General features: G+C 44.7%; 1 protein-coding gene across 7 annotated transcripts in view; it reads left to right on the top strand.

Moving 5' to 3' along the window:
- Positions 1 to 20,845, top strand: part of sipa1l1 (signal-induced proliferation-associated 1 like 1) — a 483,945-nt gene that overhangs the window by 321,058 nt on the left and 142,042 nt on the right. For all 7 annotated transcript variants that reach the window (XM_038784402.1, XM_038784345.1, XM_038784365.1 and 4 more), the window contains 2 exons: positions 10,378 to 10,535; positions 12,442 to 13,015. In XM_038784402.1, coding sequence (XP_038640330.1) covers positions 10,378 to 10,535; positions 12,442 to 13,015 — 732 coding nt within the window. The remainder of the gene's footprint in view (positions 1 to 10,377; positions 10,536 to 12,441; positions 13,016 to 20,845) is intronic.

The raw sequence follows: 20,845 nt of genomic DNA, 5'->3' as shown, positions 1-20,845 counted from the left end.
CTGAGTGCCTCACTGATTACTGTATACACCCTTAGGACCATTGACTTAAACCCCTTCATTTATTTTTTTTATAGTTTTCTGTTTTAAAGGAGGGGAGTTGAAATAAGCACTATAGGATAGAAAATTTAAATTTATTGAAATAACCATATCAATACTACAAGAACAGGACAGAGGCTGGGATACCCGTGATGAGTAGGATGCTTGCCCCTTCAAATCATTCCAATTTGTTTTTCTTTTCATTCATTTATGGGATATGGGCTTCGCTGGTTAGGCCGACATTTATTGCCCAACCCTCATTGCCCTTCAGAAGGTGGTGATGAGTTGCCTTCTTGAATCCCTGCAGGGTTCATGTAGGATCGCTTATTTTCTAGTAAGAGACGGGGTCCAGTGGTAGTTTGAGAATGAGTTTATTGAAAACACTTGGTTAGTACATTTTCAAATACAAAAAAGAGAAATAAAAGCCCAGAGAACAAAGAAGAGAGAGATTTTCTGGTGCAGCCCCCTCTCTGCCCCTAATTGGCTTATAAGTTTTGAATTGTAACTTTTTTTAAAAATTTAGAGTCGCCAACTATTTTTCCTTTCCAATTAAGGAACAATTTAGTGTGGCCAATCCACCTAACCAGCACATCTTTGGGTTGGGGGGTGAAACCCACGCAGACACACGGGGAATGGGCAAACTCCACATGGACAGTGACCCAGGACCGGGATTCGAACCCAGGTCTTCAGCACCGCAGTCCCAGTGCTAACCACTGCGCCACATGCTGCCTGAATTGTGATTTCTGAATGGTGCTCCATACCATCAATCACACTGATATCTAACTTACTGCTCTGCACATTTGCAACCTGAACCCTAAAAGGCTAGTGTAACATTTCACTTTTATCACCACCAAACTGCATATGTATATTCTGACCTTGACTTAGAACAATACAAGCTCATATTTCCCCTCTCAGTCGCAATATTTTCAAAACTTGGTTTTAATATTTCCCCACAATCCCCTTTTGATTCTTCTAAAAACTAAAAAAATAGAATGAATCAATAAAAGTAAGCAGGTGGGATATATTGTGGAGGAACACATTCACAGATGATTTGATGGTCCCATTTTTTAGGAACAGCCTTCATCACTGGAATGGGCAAGCCTATAAGCGGTTACAATCCTTTAAATATAGGAAGCACGCTTATTAGGCAAGAGTGGATGATGGGTAGTTTTGGGAAACCTAACCTTAGCAGGGTCTTCGATTAATTGTTTACAGCGACAAATATTAAGCATAAAAACATAATACACAACAAGAATGATAATGAAGCAACGGATGCATCAATATGGTTAAACATGTAGGCAGATAAGAATTGTCCTTGTAAAAGTTAGGCGTTTTGATCACGGTGTGCTCGTTTAACGTGAAATGTGTGAATCCAAGCTTTTTCCCTCTGGATTTTAATAGCCGTTTGGGTGGTCAGTAGCACTTGATAGGGTCCTCCCACTTGGCATCCAGAGGCTCTTTATGTACTTCCTTCACGTAAACCCGAACTCCAGGGACAATAATCGTGACCTCCTTCTTGGTGGGTCTCCACAGGCCGCCGATACCTGTTGAGAAGCAGAGCTAATAGCATTTGTTAGATTCTGGTAATATTCTAATAAGGCACCACTCATCAAGTGACAATTGGCTTTTCGCAAATCAATGGTTCCTGGCAGGGATATGGGTCTCTGATTTCAAACGGACTTAGACCCATAGTTTTATTAGGAGTTGCCTTTATTAGGAGTATTCCTTCCTGTTCATTCGTTCCACTTGCCCTGACAATTGTGGGTGATGAAGACGATGCAAGTCCCAGGTAATGTTTAGTAATCTACAGACTTCTTGGCAGACATCACCTGTAAAGTGGGTTCCCTGATAAGAGTCAATCCTTGTTGGGACTCCCTATTGGGGAATGTAATCCTTACATAGGAGCTTGGCCCTATGATTGGCTGTGGCCTTCTAGTTTGAATGGCTTCCACCCACCTCGAGAACTTGCTGTCCACCATGAGAACATTGGTGTATCCTTGACATGGGGGAAGGGAGATATAGTCGACTTGCAAATTGTAAAATGGTCCGGCAGGAGCAGGGGACCTCAGTTGGGGCACTACTGTGATGGGTCCAGGATTATTCTCCTGACAGAAGAATTCTCCTTCGTCTGCTACCAACTGGGCGTGTTTCTTGAATCCCTGACCCCACCAGCTTTTCTGGAAATATGCCGACGTTTGTTGCAGGGCCAAGTGCCCCCATGAGTGGATCAGTTGGGCTGAATAGCGCATCAGTGCTTGTGGCACGAATGGCCACAATGTTTCCACTTGTCGGAAAAACTAGAAGCAAAGGACACAATCTCAGGCTAAAGGGATGATCCTTTAAAACAGAGATGAGGAGGAATTTCTTCAGCCAGAGGATGGTGAATCTGTGGAACTCTTTGTCGCAGAAGGCTGTGGGGCCAAATCACTGAGTGTCTTTAAGACAGAGATAGATTGGTTCTTGATCAATAAGGGGATCAGGGGTTATGGGGAGAAGGCAGGAGAATGGGGATGAGAAAATATCAGCCATGATTGAATGGTGGAGCAGTGGGCCGAGTGGCCTAATTCTGCTCCTATGTCTTATGACCTAACTGTTTTATATCCTTAACAGATAACAAAGGATTGTTAACCAATTTATACTTCTAACTCTGCAATTCTGTGTGTATCAATTGAGAGTGTTTTATAATAAAAATATTATTATTAGAAATTAAACTGTGCAGTCTTACACTCAATACATTTTAGATCCTGGACACCCATTTAGGAAGTCTTAAATGACACGGATCCATGACCGGCAGAGGTTGGAGGTTTTAATTATGAGTGACGTATCTGAACTTCTTCCACGAGAAAGTAACTGAAATCCTGTTTGGCTGTTTGAGACAGAGAAAAGTAACCTCCCCTCGTGAGAGCTGTTCTGAGTCTGAACAGAGAAACAGATTTCACTCTTTTGGTGGCTTAATCTAATAGGTTAGTAAGATAGCCCTTTCGGATCCAGAATACCTAAACCCATCACACAGGTTTCTGATAGTCAATGTTACCTGGCCGTCTTCAAAATACAACGAGGAATTCAATTGAGTCAGGACATCCATGCCCAGCAGGGCTTGTCCCACTGGACCTACCCAGATTGGTGTGGTCAATTTGTGTGGGCCAAGTCCAAATCAGTATAGGTTTGAGTTCTTCTTATTACCAAAACCTGGCCTCCAGCCCCATGGGCAATTTGAACCTTGTCATCTAGAGGTCAAGAGTTTTGTATCGTAGGGGCAAACATGTTAATTCGGCCCTTGTATCCAGGAGACAGTCTATATCTTGATCACCCACTGTCATAGTGAAATACAATCCATCTCCTTGCTGTTGGATTAGTGCCGGGAGAGCGAGCCCCTAGTTTTTTGCGACCTCCAGCAACTCCTTTTGTTGCTGTGGTGTAAGCTGCTTGAATCTTTGCACCAGGTCATCGCCACCAGAGGGCTGCTTGGTCTGTGTGTTGGGCTGTTTCCCTGACGTCCTTTTTCTTTGCACCTCCTCGTCCAGTGATGACACTTTCCGGGCCGTTTATCTTGGGTGGTGTTATTGCTAGGATCCGTGGGTTTCCATTCTGCCTTCATAGTTCAGAGTTTAGCTCCCACATCCTGGTCTAATTGGTTACACTGAACCACTAATACTGCAAAAGTTCTTTCTCGGGCCTCCCACCCAGGCTGAGTGACCTTCAGCACCTTTGACAATTCAGCGCCGAAGGCAGCTTTCATAGATCCGAAAGTGCTGTTGTCCATGTCTTCGGGTCCCTCATCGTTCATTCCCGAATGTTCCAACCAGGCTGATCAGATCCGCTCGTCATGCTCTAACACTTTCTCCGCCCCTTTTTGCTGGCAAGCCGTGATCTTTCCCCAGTCCGTTTTTGCTGGACTGAAAATTGTAGCCAGCACCTGATCACAGCCCATCCTGACCCTAATTGCTGCACCTCATCCCCAAGGACGACTCGGATCTCTTTATTTAATTTCTTTCCATGTTGCCTAGGTACCATTATCATCAGGATCTATACCCCCATCCCACTGGTGGAGATTATAAATGTCCTTTAATAGTTCTAACTGTTCCCATGTTTTCATTTCCCCTTTCTTGGGGTGTGGCAATTCTTTAGATCATTTATCAATTTTTTCCACGTCCACTGGGACGTGGTGAAAATATTGGGTGTATTTAGCTTTAATTGTTCTCTTGCCGCCTTCGTCAGTAGTTTCTTCTGACTTAATTTTAACCCGTCTTTTCTTCAGAGGATTGAGTCACTCTGAGGAGGGTTCCTCCACCAGACTACTCTCTCTGCTAGAGGGCCGAGAGCACCGTTTTTCAAACTTTTTTTTCCCGGGACCCATTTTTTTCAGCCGACCGACCTTCGCAACACACCATTTTCTCTTACCTTTAAAGTGAGAAGTGAGCCTGCTTGGTCCTCCCGATTGCACTCCATTCAGGTTCACAGGAGAAGAGGGCACTGCGTATGTCGGGTGCAGGATTCAGCCAGTTCCTTTGTGTCGTTTTCATCTTTGTGAGGACGAAAAATCAAACCTCACACATGTAGGTCATTGTGAAGGACAAAATCAACAAAATGCTTATTTTACACCACTCTGGATACTCCTCGGAGACGCTACTACAGAATGCTGACAGTGTCTTTGACTTAATGCAGTGTTTTTAATGTGCTGTCAAAGCTGAGGCGCAGAAATTCAGTCAGCTTCATTTGGAGTCAGGCTTGCCAGTCCATTTTCAGTTTCCTTACTAATGCTGTTTTCTGTGATGTGTCGTAGCAGTGTGGGGAACATGTAGTAATTTTGGCTATGCACTCATAATTGCCAGACTTTCAGTGAGTTTTGGAAAGCTGCGATTTCTTCACGGTGCCGGAAGCAATCATTGTCATTCCCTTGCAATTTGAGGTTCAGTTTATTTAGAATTGAAAAGATTTCTACAAGGTAAGACATTGTTAGCATCCAAGTTTCATCAGCAAACTAATCAGCCAGAGGGGACAATTTCTCAAGGAGGAAAGCGTGGATTTCGTACCTCAGTTCATAAACTCTGACTAGCTCCCCTGTTGACTGATCATTATAGCAACTCTTCAAGTGGATAAAGTCCACCATCATTGGGATTGACTGCTCACTGTTTTGATTGAATGCTTTAATGTAGTCTAAAAGGTCAGCAAAAAACTTAGAGCCTCCCTTCAATACGCAGAGGGCGACGATGTGGTAATTTTCCATGGCTTTCATTATATCCCTTGCCAAACGTTCAGTTCTGTCTATGATTAAACCATGAGGAAAATATATACTCTCTCCAGATCATTTGAGTAATGTTTAGGGTGCAAAACAGATCGAGATAATAGCCTTGTTCATCATCGGTGATCACCATGCAGTCAGCCGCCGGCGTGCCTTGATTGCACTTTGACCCCAGCATCAGATTCCAACACTCACAGGCTGCATGCGCACTGATGAGCGGGCACGCATGCGCAGTGCGGCCACATTTGTTTAGCTGATCACGGCTGCCATTTGTAAAGACGCTCGCAGCCGGCATTGTTAAAAGGCAGCTGTTGCGGGCGAATTTCCGTGATAGGGAACGCCACGATTGGTGGCTCCGTCACCCGCCCGCAACCCACCCGCAGGTCGCGAACCCCACTTTGAAAATGCCTGGCCGAGCGGACTCCGAATTGGTTTCTAGACTGGCTTCGCGTAACTGCGTTTTTCTCTGTTCCGCTTCTATTTCTTCTCGGCAAGGGTACACGTGGGATGATTTACTTGTGGGGGCTTCCTGGGGTGTCCCTGACCTTTCTGATGGTGTTTTTAGTTCGTCGCGCAATTGTTTCTTCAGTTCTATGATTTTGGACTTGATTTCAGATTTAGTTCTTTTACTTCTGACTTTTCTTTTGAAGTTTTTCCTTTTTTAACTGTTTGCTTCCTCCCTTCAGCTGTTCTTTCACAGCGATCAGTGTGCGATCATGTTGGGATTGACTCGCTGTTGATCCTGGCCCATAATGACTAGGGACGATTTGGTTCATTCCTTTTCTTTCATACCAGTCGTTTCCCCCCCCAGATTGTTTTGATATCTTCCAAGGACCATTGTCCTTTGGAGGTACCATACTTTTCCTCAATCTCGGTACAGGTTTTGGATAAGTCAAACTGCTGCTCTATATACCCTTTTAATTGCGAAGGATCTCATCTATGGAAATGTCTGTCAGGGCCTGCCTGCCTTTTAACTGTGGTAGGCAACTGTTTGTCCTTTCCCTCTGCCATAATACCAATTATTTTTGTTTAGACTCGAGCTGTGAGGCTTTTCAGCCAGGTCTGTATATCTATCCTGTATACCTCTAAAATTCAGACATCTGTTAGGGAATTAAGCTGATTACCATACCGGAGACGTTTCAGGTCACGTAAGAGGGTTACCAAATCGAAACAACGGCCAAGAACATTTTTTAGTAAAGATGTGTCCTTACCCCGAGGATCAGCCGAATGTCCAGATTTCCAGTTCCTTTTCCTCTCGCGATCCTGCTCGCAGCGCCAAATTATAGGATCTCTTAATTTCTTCTTTTTTAAAAATTTTTATTGAAAAAATTTGAATTTGTACAACAATAACGCACCATAGTAAAATACCAAAAATAACAATAATATTAGCAATCATAAACATTTGCCCCACCTCCATGAACAACACAGCATTTTAACAACAACGCAAATTAACACAATATAAAGTTACAGAATAGAAACTACAATAAGGAACCCCCCCCGGGTTGCTGCTGCTATTGACCAAGATACCTATCTTTGAGCCAGGAAGTCCAGAAAAGGCTGCCATCGTTTATAGAACCCTTGTATTGATCCTCTCAGGGCAAATTTGACCCTTTCCAATTTTATAAATCCCGCCATGTCACTGATCCAGGTCTCCACACTTGGGGGGCCTTGCATCCTTCCACTGTAGCAGAATCCTTCGTTGGGCTACTAGGGACGCAAAGGCCAGGACACCGGCCTCTTTCGCCTCCTGCACTCCCGGCTCTACCGCAAGATCTCTTAATTTCTAATAAGAGAAGGGGTCTGGTGGTAGTTTGAGATTGAGTTTATTGTAAAAACCTGGTTAGTGCACTTTCAAATACAAAAAACAGAAATGAAAGCCCAGCAGGGCATAAGGAAGAGAACAATGGAAAGAGAACAAAGAAAAGAGAGCAACGTGTGCACCAAGAGCTTTTTACCTGCACTTTCTGGTACCGCCCCCCCCCTCTCTGCCCCCTAATTGTCATACAAGTTTTGAATTTGAGACTTCTGAATGGTGCTCCATATCATCACTCACACTGATATCTAACTTACTGGCTCTGCACATTAGCAGTCTGGATCCTGAAAGGCTGGTGTAACATTTCACTTTTTTATCACCGCAAAACTGGAAATGTATAATCTGACCTTTACAATATTTTCAAAACTTGGTTTTGGGATTTCCTCACAATTCATATCAGGGATGTGCTGGACTAATCACTCAATGGATGGGTACCACTGCAGTAATGCTCAAAGTGCTGAACACAATCCAAGGCCAAGTACTGTGAAGGGGGTTTGTATTGAGTTGAATGGTAGAGGTGCTCTATTTGATCTGGACCTCTACCATTCAACTCAATACAAACCCCCTTCACAGTCATTTCATGGTGGTCAATGTACTGTCTGAAGGTTGCACTGCACAAATTTCCCCAGTTTAATTTGATAGCATGTTCCACCCGTGATATCCAGGGCAGAGAAGATTGAGAGCAACAATGAAGTGGGAACGCTGTCATATCCACATTTTTCTCCAATTGCACGGCATCTTGACTTGAGCATTTTCAGTGCTCTTTCACTATTGCATGGCCAAATACTGTGAATGCTCTACCTAACATCACAGTAGAAGCCCCAACTCAATAGTTGCTGTGATTCTAAGAGAAAAGTAACCAACACCTTCTCAGAGCAATTTTAGATGGACAATAAATGTTCTTTAGCTTATATCCATCAAATTCGGAGAACAAATCATTTAAAGGTTCTGTCTCTATAACGATTACACAGCATGAAGACATAATAAGTTATTTTCAGCACTGGTAAGATATTTTTCCATTTCATGCAGCGGCCATTTTGCTGCTTCTTTGGTCATTTATAGGTGGCTTTGGGCTGTAAGTACTACTTTGCAAAGGAAGGGCTAAGCCAACTATGATCCATCATGTCCTTTGAAGAAAGTGGATGCTCATTCCTTCTGTTGAGTTGCTTTCTAATTCTGGTTGCAAATATATGTTTATTCATTCTATCATCAATTTTCAATCATTTCTTTATTCTCATTATTTTCCTTCATGTACCAAATTTGTTGACTCCACCAAATTTATAGTTGGAGAAAACTGAACATGTTGTAACCAAGTTGCCACCCTGCTGGTGATTTTAGAGTTGCTGCTTTTTTGGGGAAAAACGTTTGACTAACAAATTACACGCGAGAACATATTATTTGTTAGATTAAAATAGACGTAAGAATTGTTAATTTTGCCTTCTACCATCATGGTGGTCACATGATAAATGATGATGGAGTTGTCAATTAATCATAGGAACCAATTTCTATTTTTTAGTCTGGAAAACAAGGGATGGGATTCTCTGGCACCGACGCCGAATTGGCGTTCGGCGATCAGCCGGAGAAGACATGTCTCGGACCAAATAGGGGGCGGCGCCACTTTCGCAATGCTCCGCCTCCTCCAAAGCAACATACTTGCAGAGTACGCCGCGCGCCGTACCGATGTTCAGGACGTTGCCTGAGGCCGACCCCCGATGCTCCGCCCCCGACTGGCCGAGTTCCCGACGACGTCAGTCGCGTGTGCTATCATAGGTCGGGAACTTGATGTGGCAGCTGCGGACTCAGTCCAGCACCAACACAGTCGGGGGGGGGGGGCGATCCGCGGGCAAGGGCTGGGGTTCGCGGGCCGGCCTAAGGGGGGGCACTATTTTGCAAGCCGGGTCCGCGAGCAACCGACGCCATGTTGCCATGTAGACCGCCACTGTGCGCACGCGTCGCCATGGACCCTGCAATTCTCCAGGCTGTATTGGCAGCTATAGTCGGGTGCTCTATGCTGCTTAGCTGCTGGCCTCCAGCCAAACGGAGGATCAGAGGCTGTTTTGCGCTAAATGTTCAGCCGTAAAACGCCACCGTTCTCACGTTGGCGTGGGTCATTGCCTCAAAATCGGAGAATCCAGCCTAAGGGGTCCAATTTTATTTTGACTGAAGGGTCTGGTCAGCTGGTAATTTCCCTCTACCTGCTGATGTGTTGGTTGGCAGCAAGCTCCAACCTTCAGTCCGTTTTGAAAGATGCTGCTTGGATCGGTGGTTGCCTACCCACCCGCAAGTGTCTGGTAGCCATTTAAGCCAATTAAAGGACGATTTGAAGCCACTCTCCCAGTGGTACCACCCTGCTGAGGTCAAAACATGGTGATGATTGAATCCAACAGTCCAGTGGAACCAACACCCTTCTCTACATCAGCAGCAACCACTTCTGACAGTGCAGCTATAGATCTGTTCAGGACTGGAGCATCTTTCATTGGCCCTCCAACCTAGGGAGTTCATCCATCATCCTTAATTAGCAGGGGAGTATGCTAACCAGCCTTAATTGGACATCTTGAAAATTGCGTTCAGTATTAGGCACCAACGTGCTGTTTGGTCAGGACCTGAAAATACTCCCACCATCAGTCCCATCCAAAAATGAAAATTTAGCCCAAGGTAAGGAAAACCCAAGTGATGGTGCGCTTGGGTCCAAAGTCACCTGTTCAACATAACCATGCTACACTTGCCACATGTCAAGTCTTAAATTGCTCATATACTGTATCCCAAAATGTTTTCTGAAATAATGGAATTGTGAAACGCTGCTTTGGTATGCTGTTACACACTCTGGTGTCTTCATTCAACACCAGGCAATGACTACCTACTGAGACATGAGGGGTTGGTAAGATTCTTGATTATTTTGTATTCGGTTCTCTTTGACAAGTTTCTGTGGGATTCATTTTTTGCAGTTACTGTTTGTGTTTGGCGGTCATAGATCAGATTATATGTGAGCCACTCTGCTTGCCCCCAGATGAGCATCCCCATGGTGCACCAGCGTGAGCTTTTCTCTTCATGTCAACAAGCTCAGTGCCTCATGAAGTGAGAATTGGCAAATTATAGATGGTTCTATGTTCAACTTTGCACTCTTTCTTTCTGCAAGTCGCAGAATGCAGTGGATCTTAGAAAACTGGCATATTTGTTGATACTTTAAAGCTTGTTTTCCAAAGAGAATAATTCATGAATTTACAAAATGTTTCACCTTGATTTAAATGCAGCCCGTGGTTAATTCTTCCGCCATTTTTGATTTCAGCTTCTTAGGAAACGACACATTGGGAATGATATTGTTACCATAGTATTTCAAGAACCTGGAGCCATGCCCTTCACTCCAAAGAACATTCGCTCCCATTTTCAGCATGTGTTTGTCATAGTGAGAGTGCACAACCCTTGTACTGAAAATGTCTGTTACAGGTGAGTAAAATGAAAAGGCTTTGGAATGTGGAAGAAATATTCTACGTTGGCTTTGTTAATATAAAAAGGATGACAGGTGTAATTCCTTGGCTGCAGGTTTCTGCATGGTGAGTTACTGCCAGAAATTTCAAATTTTGGCTCCACATGCCTAACTTTGCCTCGACGGGCAGCAGGGTTAGCCCTGCTGCCTCACGGCGCCGAGGTCCCAGGTTCGATCCCGACTCTGGGTCAGTGTCCATGTGGGTTAGGCGGATTGGCCACACTAAATTGCCCCTTAATTGGGAAAAAATGAATTGGGTAGTCTACATTTAGAAGGAAAAAAAAGTTAACCCTAGGAGGACAGCACGGTGGCACAGTGGTCTCACCGTGCCAGGGACCCCGGTTCGGTTCTGGCCTTGGGTGACTGTGTGGCGTTTGCACGTTAGCCCCATATCTGCGTGGATTTCCTCCCACAGTCCAAAGATGTGCAGGTTAGGTGGATTTGCCATGCTAAATTGGTCCTTAGTGATCAGGGTTGTACTGTTCAGGTGGGTTGCAGGGATAGGGCGGGAGGCTGGTTGGGGTGCTCTTTCAGATGGTCGGGGCAGACGTGACGGGTCAAATGGCCTCCTGCACTGTTGGGATTCTACTTTTGTTCACCAACCCCAGTCTGTGTAGGAGAGGGGGGAAAGATAGATGGCGGGAGAGCTTGGTGGGGTGGCAGGGAAACACTTTCAATATGCATGAAGCTGTGCTCTAATGGGTATCTCAAGGCCAAAGAATTGTACCTGGCCAGGGTTAAACCTGCATAGTGGGTTAAATCCAAATCTGCCAGCTTCAATTGGATATCTAAACGGCCATCCCATCTCCTGGGAGCAGGTTGACAGACTTGCTTGCCCTGCTCAGATTAAACTCCAGAATTCGCAGGGTTGGAGCTGATTGTACGTTGTGATTTGAGAATTCTTAAGTTTAACATCTCCTGTGACTGCCAGCCCATCTGTTTTTGGGGGTGACTATTCAGCCCTAGTTCCTTCCCAGGCTATCACTTCAAGATGTGAAATTCGCTTTCTACTTTTCCCTGCCATTACTAGTCTGAAGACATGCCTGGTCATTGCTTAGAGTTCAGCCCTAATGGCAGCCACGTGAGGTTGCAGCCTCTTGTATGTGAGTAAAGTACATAGTTTATGGTTCTTTACATTCTGGCTTGATGCTACGTTGGTGGTACATAATTAAAGGTGCAATTATTAATGAGCGGTATAGGGCGCGATCTACCGGCCGTGTTGTGCCGGAATGGGGGCGCGGCATGGCCAGTAGATTTCTGGAGATCCCTCTTTTGGGATCTACTCGCCCGTGGGATCTCTGGAGATGTTGTCATTTGATTGTGGGTGGCACTGGCAGGGGCACTGCTAGGGTGCCAGGCTGGCAGTGCCAAGATGCCAGGAAGGCATTTTTCCAACACTGTGGATCGTGCCTGTGGGTGCCCTGCCCATGTGAGGTGGGATGCAGGGAGACCGGAGGACCCTCTTAGTTGGGGCTTTGGGGGAGATCTGAGGGTTACGTCGGGCGGTCAAGAGATCAGGACGCCATTTTAAAATAGTGTCCCGGTCTCCTGCACGGAGGAGTTCCGAAGAGCGAAGCTGATCAGTGCAGGAAACGGGACTAAGTGCAGTCTCGCCGAGGAGTTCCCCACTGAGCCCCTGGATTGCAATAAAGTCCCTTTAGACAGCTGCGAACGCTGGGAAACACCTAGCTAAATGGACTTGTGCCAATAGTCTTTGTTTCTTGTTTACAGGAAATTCTCAAATACCTGAAACACACATGTCTGAATGTAGGGTGGATATGAAGAGCATCTATCTGGTGTGCCAGGGTCAATAACTTCTGTCTATTACTTCTGTCTTGTAAAAATAACATGTTTTTTGTCATGCAGTGTCGCTGTGGCAAGGTCAAAAGATGTGCCTGCATTTGGTCCACCAATTCCGAAAGATGTCACCTTCCCCAAGTCATCTGTCTTCCGGGACTTTTTACTTGCTAAAGTGATCAATGCAGAGAATGCAGCTCACAAGTCAGAAAAGTTCCGTGCTATGGCAACAAGGACACGACAGGAGTACTTGAAAGATCTGGCAGAGAACAGTGTCACTAACACACCGATCGATCCTTCTGGAAAGTTCCCTTTTATTTCTTTGGCAACAAAAAAGAAAGAAAAATCCAAGCCTTACGCCAATGCGGAGATGAATAGTCTGGGAACAATTGTGTGGAGTGTACGCGCAGAGGACTACAGCTGTGCTGCTGAAATCGACTGTTTACTGGGCATCTCCAATGAGTTTGTGGTGCTCATTGAAGAGAGCTCCAAGCAGGTAGTGTTCAATTGCTCCTGCAGGGATGTTATAGGGTGGACTTCAAATCTCACAACCATTAAAATCTTCTATGAACGAGGAGAATGCATTTTTGTCCGGACTTTTAATAATGTCGAGGAGATTAAGGAGATGGTCAAAAGGCTGGAGGTAAGTCACTGTTCCATGATTAAAGGTTTCCCCTGTTTAAATCATGTTCTAATAACATGTTTGAGCATGGTTTGTAAATTCGGGAACTTAGCCATATAGTGCTGCCTCCATTTTTGTTTGAGTGCGTTTCCTGCACCTGGTGCCACATTGTAGTGAACAGGAGGAAGCAAGTAAGGCAGAATGGGAGATGTGGTGTGGGGGAGAGGGAAACTGAATGGAAAGCGAGTTCAAAGAAGACTTTTGGGCCAGTTAGGTTCAAGGTAGCCACAAGGTTTTTAATTTGGCATTTACAGGTCAGGAACACTACCTACCCATATTACATGTTTTCTTATGAGAAAGTGATTTCAGTTTAACATGTTCTTGTTTAGTACACCATCTTTTCGGAGCAGTGCTAAACAAGGGCTAGCTGTACTTTCAAAACACTGAACTTACAAGCATTCAAATTAGGAGCAGGAGTAGGCCACTCGGCCCCTTGAGCCTGCTCTGCCATTCAATAAGATCATCTGATTTTAACCTCAACTCGACATTCCTGCCATTTCATTCATTTTGTGAAATCCTTTTACTAAAATTGCATAGTTTAACTGGTTTGAACAAGGCTTAAAGCTGGTTGAATCTGTATGTAAAAGTAAAACTACAGGGTACGATACAATGGCCACGCTGGGCCGGAAAAGCTACTCGCCGCGGCACAGCACGGCCAATGAATGCCGAGACACCCCCCACACCCCCGGCCTGTACCTACCCGGCTTGCCAGACGTTGTGATTTAAATCCTGCCCACAAGGGCAAACCTGCATATTAGAGCGAGACAGCTAGCCTCTCACTAATGCGGTATTGGAGGTTTGGGATTTAGCCCCTTCGCCTCAGAGACCTTGGACGAGAATCGTTCAACACTGGTCCCCACAAACAGGTACCAGATGGATCGGCACTCGTGGGGGTCCCCCAGGGGATCGGAGGCCCTCCAGCTTCATTAATTTTGGGTAGGGAGGTGCACTAGCACTGCTAGTACCACCTGGTCACCCTGGCAGTGCCAACTTGGCACCTTGGCAGTGCCATGTGTGTGCCAGCCTGGCAGTGCCAAGGAGGCATTTTTTACGCTCGGGTAATCGGGCTGGGGGTGTCTGCCTTGGGTGTTGGGGGGGTGGTGGAGTTGGAGGGTGCTGGGGGCCCTCCCCTTGTGTGTTTGGGCTGGGGGGATTGGGGATCGTTTCGTAGGCCTCAGAGATCAGGACTCACTACACTAGGGAGTTCTGGCGAGCGGAGCTCCCAACTGCACAAAACCGGGCTATGTGTAGCCTCAGTCACGCATTTCCCATCCAGGCCACTTATTCAACGCAAGTCGCATTTAGCCATGTGTTCCTTGGCACTGCGGGCGCTGGGAAACATGTGGCTAATTGCGCTCAGTAAGGGACTTTGTTCCCTTTTGGGAGAATTGTGCCCAAAGTCACCATAGTCCCTGATGACCATAGGCTCCCCCTTTGAGGGGGAGAGCTGACTGGTGGTGATTTAACCTGAAGATCACCACACCTCAGGTGAGAGGTTAGGTTGAGAAAGTGGGCCTTCATTATAATTTCAGCTGGTACAGGAATTGATCCCGCACTGTTGACCTTGCTCTGCATCGCGAACCAGAATATTGGTGCTATGGAAAGGGTGCATCTTTCCACAATTGGTGCACAATGCAAATACTGGCTTTCTGATTTTGGGTGTAACGTGACTGAATGCTTAAAGCTCATTCTACTGTGCTCCAATAATGTGTTTCACCCGCAACGTTGGCTGTTTTGTCCTGAAACTCTGCTAAGTAATGCTTCATGCAATTTATCGAGAGCTTTACAACCAATGCAGAGTTGAGAGCTTTGTACAGACCTGTTAGACTCAAATCTGTTTATTTTTCATAAATCAATCCAATGTTCATGTGTTTCATTCTCTTTCTCCTGAAAGCTATTCAATTGTCCCTTGAACCTCCATATCGAGTAGGCCACCCAAGTATAAAAAAAATCAATGAAAAAAAACACTTTGAGTGAGAAAATCTGCCTATTTCCCTTCTCAATCCTTATTTTCACCTCGAGTTCTCTGATAATGGACTTTGTCATAGAAATCACTTTGTCTCAATTAGCTTTGGATTTTTCAAAGCTTCAATTAAGGGGCTTTGAAGCCTTCATTTCCCCTGAGTAAACCAGCTTCTAAGTGATATATTTTGTTGCTATTTCCAATCCTCACCCGGTTGGTGTGTGTTTTGACAGATGTTGGTAAGGCCAGATAGTACTGATTAATGATTCACAAAAAGATTAATGGTTGTGATGTTATTACTGCTGTTATATAGAGTGACAATCTAGTTGATTGCCAGAAAGTAACAAGATATAAACAGCTTTGAATTTTAGATTTATAGTCATTAAGGCACTAATTGTGTTCTTGAAATGTAGGCAATAAATTATGGGTTTTTGGTTGTTCTTGAGAGTATTGCAATAGCTTTTTTTCCCAAATGATTTGTCTTGTCCTTCTATTGATCATCTGATCAAGGATATCCTGTGTATGCTGAACCTTTTATTTCAAAGATTTTGGATACTGGTCTGAGGTTAATTGTGAAACTTTATTTTTAACTCATTCTTTCCATGAATTTGTGAATTGTGGGTCGTCTTGCCTGTTAAAAAAAATAAATTTAGAGCACCCAATTCATTTTTGCCAATTAAGGGGCAATTTAGGGTGGCCAATCCACCTACCCAGCACATCTTTGGATTGTGGAGACGAAACCCACACAAACACGGGGAGAATGTGCAAATTCCACACGGAGAGTGACCCGGAGGTGTGATCGAGCCTGTGACCTCAGCGCTGTGAGGCAGCAGTGCTAACCACTGCGCCACTGTGCTGCCCCTCTTCTTGCCTTACTTAATCTTTTTCTATAATCCACATGCTTGACATCATCTAAGCACTACCTTTCTGCTTTTCACCTTATCTCTTAGAGTGTTTGACCTCATGACTATAATGGGAGTGTAAGGATGGATATGTTATTTTTAAAATATTTTTGGGGAAATATTTTGTTACTCTATAAAGAAAGCTGTATGTCTGCCTGTGTGTGTAAATGCTTTATTTAAGCTGGGGAAAGGTTAATGGCGACAGTTTTTCTGGAGAGTTCAGAGATAAAAAGGAGAAGTGCTAATTGCACAAATTTGTAATAAAGCTATTGTAATGTGCATTTACGGGCAGCATGGTGGCGCAGTGGTTAGCACTGCTGCCTCATGGCACTACCCAGGTTCGATCCCGGCCCTGAGTCACTGTCCGTGTGGCGTTTGCACATTCTCCCGGTGTTTGCGTGGGTTTCACCCCCACAACCCAAAGGTGAGCAGGGTAGCTGTTTGGTCATGCTAAATTGCCCCTCAATTGAAAAAAATGAATTGGGTACTCTAAATTTGGAAAACAAAATGTGGATTTATAAGTAAATAAGTGGTTTAGAAATTTGCATTAGAAGATAGGTGAAAAATTAGAGTTTCAACTGTTAAATTTCAATGGAAAACGAGGAACATTTATATCTTGCAGAAGTAATAAGGAAGGTTATTAAATATTATTTGACCCGAAAATGGGGCACAATGGAAAATATGACGGATTTTTACATTTTGGAAAAGTTGAGGGCAAAGAAGTGCTGAGAGAAATAGAATCAGGGATGAAAGGGGGAAAGGTTATTTAAGGAGAGATGTTGAGCTGAATTTGGATTGGCTGTATATGGGGAAGACATCCTAGAAACCGCTTTGTGCTGAGAAGTTGCAAAGTCTCAAGTAGCCATCCAGAAACCAGAAAAGTTTTGGGTATCGGAAAGCCGTTTTCTTTCTGAAGCTTTTAGGATTTGATTGATTGCTTTATTGTCACATGTTCTGAAGTACAGTGGAAAGTATTTTTCTGCGGCCAAGGGGAACGTACAGAGTATGTACACAGTAGACCGAAAGAATAATTGACAAAGTACATCAACAAATAGTGATTCGTTACAGTGTGGATCAGTGGCCAAACAAAGCAAATACATGAGCAAGAGCAGCATAGGACACCATGAATAGTGTTCTTACAGGGAACAGATCATTTTGAGGGAGAGTCATTGAGGTGTTTAGTAGCTTTGGGGAAGAAGCAGTTCCTATATCTGGATGGGTGGGTCTTTAGACTTCCATATCTTAAGCCTGATGCAAGGGTCTGGAAGAGGGCAATGCCTGGGCGTGAGGGGTCTCTGACAATGCTGTCTGTGTTACTGAGGCAGCGGGAGGTGTAGACTGAATCAATGGGAGGGTGGCAAACTTGTGTGATGTTTTGGGCTGAGTTCACCATACTCTGCAGCTTCTTGCTATCTTGGGCCGAGCAGTTGCCATACCAAGCTGTGATGAGCCAGATAGGATGCTCTCTGTGGCACATCTTGAAGAGGTTTGTGAGAGTCGATGCAAACATGCCGAATTTCCTAAGCTTCCGTAGGAAGTAGAGACGTTGTTGGGTTTTCTTGACTGTTGCATCAATGTGAGTGGATCAGGACAGACAGTTGGGGATGGAGACCCCAGGAACTTAAAGCTATCGACCATCTTCACTTCGGAGCCATTGATATAGATGTGGGGGTGTGTTGTGCTACGCTTCCTGAAGTCCACAGCAGAGTGGAATTGAGTTTGAGAGGTCATGAGTTATACCTTTCCTTCAGCAACAGCAGTTTTGTCTTGGGTAATATTACTGCATTTTTATAGTTGAACATTTTTAAGAGAGACTTATCCAGCCCCTTCAACAACTCTTTAATCGGTACATCAACAACTATTTCGGTGCCGCTTCATGTTCCCGTCTAGACATGGAAAGTTTTATTATTTTCGCTTCCGATTTCCACTCCTCTATCAGCATCACATGCTCCATCTCCGACACTACCCTTCCCTTTCTTTTTCAATTTCTGGGGATAGACTCTCCACTAATATCCATTACAAACCCACTGACTCCCACAGCTATCTCAACTATACCCCACATACTCGTTCTCCTTCATCGCAACTGTTCTTATGGCAAATACTTTATGGTGGAACAGTTGAGGAACAGTGGAGAACCTTCCAAGCGATTTTTCACAGTGCTCAGCAAAGGTTTATACCCACAAAAAGGAAGGACGGTAGAAAGAGGTAAAATCGACCGTGGATATCTAAGGAAATAAGGGAGAGTATCAAATTGAAGGAAAGAGCATACAAAGTGGCAAAGATTGGTGGGAGACTAGAGGACTGGGAAATCTTTAGGGGGCAACAGAAAGCTACTAAAAAAGCTATAAAGTAGAGTAAGATAGAGTATGAGAGTAAACTTGCTTAGAATATAAAAGCAGACAGCAAAAGTTTTTACAAATATATAAAGCAAAAAAGAGTGGCTAAGGTAAATATTGGTCGTTTAGAGGATGAGAAGGGAGTTTTAATAATGGGAGATGAGGAAATGGCTGAGGAACTGAACAGGTTTTTTGGGTCGGTCTTCACAGTGGAAGACACAAATAACATGCCAGTGACTGATAGAAATGAGGTTATGACAGGTGATGACCTTGAGAGGATTGTTATCACCTAAGGAGGTAGTGATGGGCAAGCTAATGGGGCTAAAGGTAGACAAGTCTCCTGGCCCTGATGGAATGCATCCCGGAGTGCTAAAAGAGATGGCTAGGGAAATTGCAGATGCACTAGTGATGATTTACCAAAATTCACTAGACTCTGGGGTGGTCCCGGCGGATTGGAAATTAGCAAACGTGACACCACTGTTTAAAAAAGGAGGTAGGCAGAGAGCAGGAAATTATAGGCCAGTGAGCTTAACGTCGGTAGTAGGGAAGATGCTGGAATCTATCATCAAGGAAGAAATAGCGAGGCATCTGGATAGAAATTGTCCCATTGGGCAGACGCAGCATGGGTTCATAAAGGGCAGGTCGTGCCTAACTAATTTAGTGGAATTTTTTGAGGACATTACCAGTGCAGTAGATAACGGAGAGCCAATGGATGTGGTATATCTGGATTTCCGAAAAGCTTTTGACAAGGTGCCACACAAAAGGCTGCTGCATAAGATAAAGATGCATGGCATTAAGGGTAAAGTAGTAGCATGGATAGAGGATTGGTTAATTAATAGAAAGCAAAGAGTGGGGATTAATGGGTGCTTCTCTGGTTGGCGATCAGTAGCTAGTGGTGTCCCTCAGGGATCCGTGTTAGGCCCACAATTGTTCACAATCTACATAGATGATTTAGAGTTGGGGACCAAGGGCAATGTGTCCAAGTTTTCAGATGACACTAAGATGAGTGGTAAAGCAAAAAGTGCAGAGGATACTGGAAGTCTGCAGAGGGATTTGGATAGGTTAAGTGAATGGGCTAGGGTCTGGCAAATGGAATACAATGTTGACAAATGTGAGGTTATCCATTTTGGTAGGAATAACAGCAAACGGGATTATTATTTAAACAATAAAATATTAACGTATGCTGCTGTGCAGAGAGACCAGGGTGTGCTAGTGCATGAGTCACAGAAAGTTGATTTACAGGTGCAACAGGTGATTAAGAAGGCAAATGGAATTTTGTCCTTCATTGCTGGAGGGATGGAGTTTAAGACTAGGGAGGTTATGCTGCAATTGTATATGGTGTTAGTGAGGCCACACCTGGAGTATTGTGTTCAGTTTTGGTCTCCTTACTTGAGAAAGGATGTACTGGCACTGGAGGGTGTGCAGAGGAGATTCACGAGGTTAATCCCAGAGTTGAAGGAGTTGGATTATGAGGAGAGGTTGAGTAGACTGGGACTGTACTCGTTGGAATTTAGAAGGATGAGGGGGGATCTTATAGAAACATTTAAAATTATGAAGGGAATAGATGGGATAGATGCGGGCAGGTTGTTTCCACTGGCGGGTGAAAGCAGAACTAGGGGGCATAGCCTCAAAATAAGGGGAAGTAGATTTAGGACTGCGTTTAGGAGGAACTTCTTCACCCAAAGGGTTGTGAATCTATGGAATTCCTTGCCCAGTGAAGCAGTTGAGGCTCCTTCATTAAATGTTTTTAAGGTAAAGATAGATAGTTTTTTAAGAAAAAAGGGATTAAGGGTTATGGTGTTCGGGCCGGAAAGTGGAGCTGAGTCCACAAAAGATCAGCCATGATCTCATTGAATGGCGGAGCAGGCTTTAGGGGCCAGATGGCCTACTCCTGCTCCTATTTCTTATGTTCTTATGATGCCACTTTCCAAAATGGTGCTGCTGGCATGTCTTAATTCTTCCTTAATCATGGCTCACATGGACAGTGGTTGACGGGGCCCTCAACCATGTACAACCCATCTCCTGCATCTCTGCCCTCACCCCCTCTCCTCTCTTCCAGTAGCAGAATAGGGCTCCCCTTGTCCTCGCATTTCATCCCACCAGCGTCTGCATTCAAAGAATCGTCCTCCACCAGTTCCACCAACTCCAGCATGATTCCACCACCAAACACATCTTCCCCTCAGTCCCGCTGTCTGCATTGCGCCGGGAACTTTCCCTCCAGGATACCCTGGTCCACTCTTCCATCACCCCCCAACACCTCACCCTCTTCCCACAGCACCTTCCCATGCAATCGCAGAAGGTGTAACACCTGTCCCTTTTTCCACCTCCCTGTTCACCATCTCGGCCCTAAACACTCTTTTCAAGTGAGACAGCGTTTCACATGCACCTCCACCTTTCACATGTATCTGGTCTATTGCATTTGCTGCTCCCAATGCGGTCTGCTCTGCACTTGAGAAACTAAACACAGGCCGGGTAACCGCTTTGCAGAACATCTCTGGTCTGTCTGCAAGTAGGACCCAGACTTTCCTGCCACTTGCCATTTCAACTCGCTGTCCTGCTCTCGCGTCCACATCTTCATCCTTGCCCTGCT

The sequence above is a fragment of the Scyliorhinus canicula genome, chromosome 2 (assembly GCF_902713615.1).
Source record: "Scyliorhinus canicula chromosome 2, sScyCan1.1, whole genome shotgun sequence".
In the NCBI taxonomy this organism is placed as follows: domain Eukaryota; kingdom Metazoa; phylum Chordata; class Chondrichthyes; order Carcharhiniformes; family Scyliorhinidae; genus Scyliorhinus; species Scyliorhinus canicula.
Note: the sequence above shows the minus strand (reverse complement) of the source record. Positions and strands in the feature narration are given on the sequence as shown.